At 37.6% G+C, this 5,225-nt stretch overlaps 1 protein-coding gene across 2 annotated transcripts in view; it reads right to left on the bottom strand.

Moving 5' to 3' along the window:
- The window catches only part of LOC111466268, a 6,151-nt gene extending 1,007 nt beyond the window's left edge, over positions 1-5,144 (bottom strand). The window contains exons 1-2 of one of the 2 annotated variants that reach the window (XM_023110877.1): positions 4,957-5,144; positions 3,357-3,550 (exon numbers count right to left, since the gene is read on the bottom strand). In XM_023110877.1, coding sequence (XP_022966645.1) covers positions 3,357-3,479 — 123 coding nt within the window. In that variant the 5' untranslated portion in view covers positions 3,480-3,550; positions 4,957-5,144. Of the gene's footprint in view, positions 1-3,356; positions 3,551-4,922 lie in introns of both variants that reach the window. The other variant, XM_023110878.1, reaches the window with a different exon arrangement.
- Positions 5,145-5,225: the final 81 nt, after the last annotated feature.

Here is a 5,225-nt window from a genome sequence, read left to right on the forward strand (position 1 = left end):
AAAAAAAAAAAAAAAAAAAAAAAAAAAAAAAAAAAAAAAAAAAAAAAAAAAAAAAAAAAAGAAAGATTAAGAACTAAAGAAGTTGTTTTGACAACTGTTTTCAGAACAGTTTATTTATTTCGTGTTTGCACAGCTAATTTGTTCTTGTTTTCTTTTTAACATGTTCTTGATGAGTACTTGTTTTTCAGATAGCAATTAAGTGCAGGCCCAAGGAGATCAGAGAATGTCCCATCTCATCCAACACTCAACCAAAAAAGCCTAAACGTACAAAATGTACATAATGTTCACAGTGTCACGGTCATACTTTTTCAACCGTGCAACATCATGATCTTGACATGCTCACGACCAGCCTTAAAAGGAAATGAAGCCCCATATTCATTTTTCTTCAGGCTTTGTGGCTTTGTGGCTTTGTGGCTTCGTGGCTTCGTCGGACCTTAGGCGAGGTTTGTCTTCACCAACCGAACATCACTAGTGCAGAATCCAAGCTTTTTTGGCCACACATGCCGCCTGCGCGTGTATGTTCAATCGTCTGGGACACAACCGACTTGCCTCTACACTAGGCCAAGTCATTCGGCTCGACCTTGCCTCCACTCGGGCCAAGGTCTCTCAATATAATGTCGCATCCAACATCATCTTGGTTCCCAATTTACATGGCCCATATGTCTTGACACCATCCCCAGTCATGGGGTGTCGTTGGTCATTGCAACTCGCTCGGTCATGCCATTGAGAATGAGCCAATGTGTTCATATTATCAGGACATCTTAAACATCTATCCATCTGGGTTCAGTCGAGGCATTGGTCTTTCTATGCCCATGCCATGTCGTTTACGGACTCCATACTGGATAGATGGTGTATAATCCAACCTCTGATACTTGGGCTAGGGTGCAATACCGGCACACTTGTGCCACCTAATACTGTCTTTGAAAGACTCATTTCAAAGGAAGTCATACGAGACACTCGTCTCGCAACGCTTGTCCTCACTATAACACACGTATGTGCCATAAGATAGCTTGCTTAGGCCACAAGGCCTAGGGGTGGTGGAGAGTTGACACCATGTCTCCCCCTAAGATACATTTTGAGGCATTTCCAAATTGGCAGGTGTAGACATGGTTTTGGGGAACGAACATACGGTGACGTGGAGCATCCATTCGATGTCCAATTTGGTGAGCTTCATATCTCATATGGACAAACTTGACTTCAGAATCGCATGTCTAAACTCCTTCGAAACCCTGACTTTTGAGGTTAAGGCCTGAGGCGCTACCCGACCCTTCAACAAGCCTATCTGTGACACTCTTGTCTATTCATTGCCCCTATCTTGCTTATGCCTTGTTTTCTCTTCAATGCACACGTTACATGGCGTGTTGGATGATGCAATGTCCTCCTCAGTCGCATCATGACATTCTTCTATATTGGCCCTCGCATGGCCGGATGGACGCCTCTTGAGGGTCACCGCCTTACTTGACTCTATGTGAGGGTCACAACCTACTCTCTTCATAGTATGGTCGTGAGACTCCACAACCTAACTTTCCATCCTTTAACCAAGACGATGCCACTCAAATAACTCCCTAAGCGACTCTAGATATGGATGTTTCTTCCTATAATTGTAATGCTAGCAACTTTGCGGCCATATGCAGCAGTATAAAGCATTTATTGTTGGTGGCACATCCATCATGTCACAGAACCTTCCATTAAGAGTATAGTCAAGTCATGTCGTACCGGCTTAAATGAGGACTTCGATCAGACAAAGGTCAAAAGGAATCATGACATCTTCTAGTGTATGGTTATGATAACTTATACATCATTGTTGCAACTCCAATGTTAAGGGGGCAAGCAAGGTACAGAAACAATAACATGGGCTATTTCCTAGTTGAACAATGTCGTTTACTGAGTCCATAGAAGAAAAGTAAAATGACATCCTTATTCTTGGGTTATCAATATACTATATTCGCAAGAATTTTTTCTTACAATTTATTTATTTACTTTTTATAAAAGATACAAAGCATATCATTACCAAAATGATGAGAAAAAAAAATGGCAAGAAGATGCATTAGGAGATAGGGATGTCAATTCTCCGTGCACTGGACATGTAGCTTACCAAATCAATTGTAAAACAAATGGGAACAAGCTCTATAAGATAGGATTTAGTCTAATATATCAACTATCTACTCAATATCCTTGAACAAGTCCACAATCACTACATGCAATAAACCTTGATTGGGTGAATTGAAATTGGCCTTAAATGTAATAGGACTCCCAACTACTCTGTGCGATCGTATATTGAGGTCCTCCTCATTGGTTGTTGGAACGACACGAGTTAGACCTTTGTCAGGTTGTAGGGGTCTAACCAATGAGAAGGCAGAGAGATTTTGTTTAAGGGCTCTCATGATGTCATGCCAATTGTCATGGAAATGTTCCAATTGTCATGGAAATGTTCCCTTTGCTCTCATGATCTCATGCCAATTGTCATGGAGATTTTGTTTAAGGGCTCTCATGATGTCATGCCAATTGTCAAGGGGAGATTGCAAAGTCTAGCATAACAAGCATGGAGCAGAACTAGAAGCTTTGGTGAGACTGAAAATGACTTTGGTACCCTGGGATCATTTTTTATGGAAAATGTTTTCCTTTCAATCTTGAAGGAAGTGGGATGGAGATACCATCTCGTAACATAGCAATGTGACGAGGATTCCATTCAAAGCTGAAAAACATGGCTAATGGGATGAGGAAAGGAAAGTTGGGAGGGGAGAGGTAAGAGGGTGATGAGAGAGAAAGGAGAGACATGTGAGAGGTTAGAAAACAATTAGTGTTTTGTGGATTGCGGAGGTGAGAACTTTCTTCAATATGTTGGAAACCAATCTAGCAATAACTTTGTACAGACATATAGTTAATTGATAATCCAAGTAGACTCCCGTAATTGTTACTCTAATACTAATGATAATTCAAGTGGATGGATCATAAAATAGAATACGAAGTCAATCACTCAAGAACATCAGCACTCTGTGAGCATAATTGCTCTTCGAGTTTCCTCAAAATTATTCCCCCCTCTATCTTCTCCCAGTGCATAGTCCAGACTCTATAGTTCTCACAACTAGAAGCTAACAATCCCTCAGCCAACTGCAACTTTACATTCTCCAGTGAAACCTTACAAATATCCTGGTTCAGACATTCAATCACAACACTAAAGCCAGACAGAGAAACAATGACAATGTGAATTGACACCAAACACAGAGAACAATACATATTTACCACAAGTATAATAAGCTAGTATCCATGTACATAAAAAACGGCATGATGAACCCTAACAAAGATGCTATGTAGATATCATGCAAATAACTTGAGTAAGTGATAATTGAAAGTACCCTTCTTTCCCAATATGGATGAAAGCATACAAAATCATAGACTGGTGTGATGGTTGATACCAGCACCACATTGAGACCAGTAAACACAAGGAGCGCAGTCATAGGTCGTGTTCGGTGCGGCATAGTTTTCAATCAATTTTTTTTAGAACTCTAACAAGTTCTGAATCTGAGTCCTAGAAATGAATCCAGTCATTCTGAAAAGAGAAGACAAAACATATAATGAATAATTTTTAAAATGAATCCAGAAATTCTTAGAAGAGAAGACAAAACACGCCATGAATAATTTTAAACAAAGAAAAAAAAGAAGAAGAAGAAGAACTTAATTAAAAAAATTAATAATAATTTTAAATTATAAACAGTAAAATAAGATTCAAATTAATTTTAATCACAGAAAATATAAACTGTAACATTACCTGAAAGTTATGCATCTTATAATTGCTGACTAAGATAGTTCTAATCAGTATAATGGAAGATAAAGCCACAACATGGATTTTCACACAAAAAGTATAAATTTTGAACACAGAATTCTATCACCTAAATTCTATATTGAAAATGAATTACTAAATACCTAGAATGTAGGAATAATTACACATTTGAATTATTTCCCCTGAACTCAGATGTGATATTTATAGTGATGATATCTCAGATTTGAACATTTCAAATGGCTGGTATAGGTTAGAAAGCTTTCTGACATCTACCATCTTGTCAAAGCCAATTCATCTCACAAAATAATGATGCAGTGCAAAAGTGGTTTCTAAGGGGCATTTCGTCACTCTTGTTAATGCCAATTCCAAAAGTGACATTCTAAGAGACATTTCATCGAACAATTTAAAACTGAATCCTAAGTACAGTTTAGACTAAACACTAAAGGGAGCTATGACGGCATTGCATACCGCTTCTTCCCAACTATAATCTACAAATATCATCATAGTTAAGGTTGTTTTGTCAGTCAGACCAACTCCTACAAGCTAGGGATTAAAAAATAATTACATAAAGAAGCCTCAAATGTTAATAAAAACTGGAAGAAAAAAGGGTATCCATTGAACTCTGGTGTGCGCTTTGCAAGAAGGAACCAGAAACAACCAGCCATGGAGGTCTAAGTTTTCAAAAGAAATTTGGCTAAACTATTTTGATCCTAATATCTGACCTTTTTTTTTTTTAGGAAATATTGGAATACAATAGATTACTTTACTTCAACTGGTTCTAGATAAATAAAGAAGAAGGGAGATTCTGGAAAATTCATGGTGGGCGTTGCTTTTAAAATTTTTTGAAGAATAGAAATAATGCAATTTCTGCAGAGAATAAAGATATATACAGAACACCAAGCCTCAATTGAAGGACATACGCAATAATTTAAATGGCCGACAGTAGCAAACGGAAGTCGGAGAAGTCCCAATTTGCCGCAAGATTTTTTTTCTTTCTTTCGTTCTTTTTTCTTTAGTTGCTATTAACTAAGAAAATTAAAACAACTCCTTCGTCCTTTCATTATTTCATTAGACAAGTTCTAATTTGCATTTTGTTTATTCAAGTGAGAAGAAAGACAAAGATGGAGATTTGGGAAAATACTGTAACAACGAGAGAGTAGAAAATCACTGCATACCGCTAGAGGGAGCTGTAACGGCACTGCTGGAAAAAATATGGTTGGAAGTATTGAACCGGAGAAAGGCGGCGGCGGACACTAGGCTGCTGAAACGGAGGAGGAGATGGCGTGAAGAAGGAGACGGGTTGAAGAACGTGAGAATGGGAGGAAGATGGATAGATTCAGGGTTTTTTTTTTTTTTTTTTCCTTTCTTTATTTTAGGTTAAAAAATAGGTTTTTTTTTTTTTTTTTTTTTTTTTTTTTTTTTTTTTTTTTTTTTTTTTTTTTTT

The sequence above is a fragment of the Cucurbita maxima genome, unplaced genomic scaffold, assembly GCF_002738345.1.
Source record: "Cucurbita maxima cultivar Rimu unplaced genomic scaffold, Cmax_1.0 Cma_Scf00030, whole genome shotgun sequence".
Taxonomy (NCBI): Eukaryota; Viridiplantae; Streptophyta; class Magnoliopsida; order Cucurbitales; family Cucurbitaceae; genus Cucurbita; species Cucurbita maxima.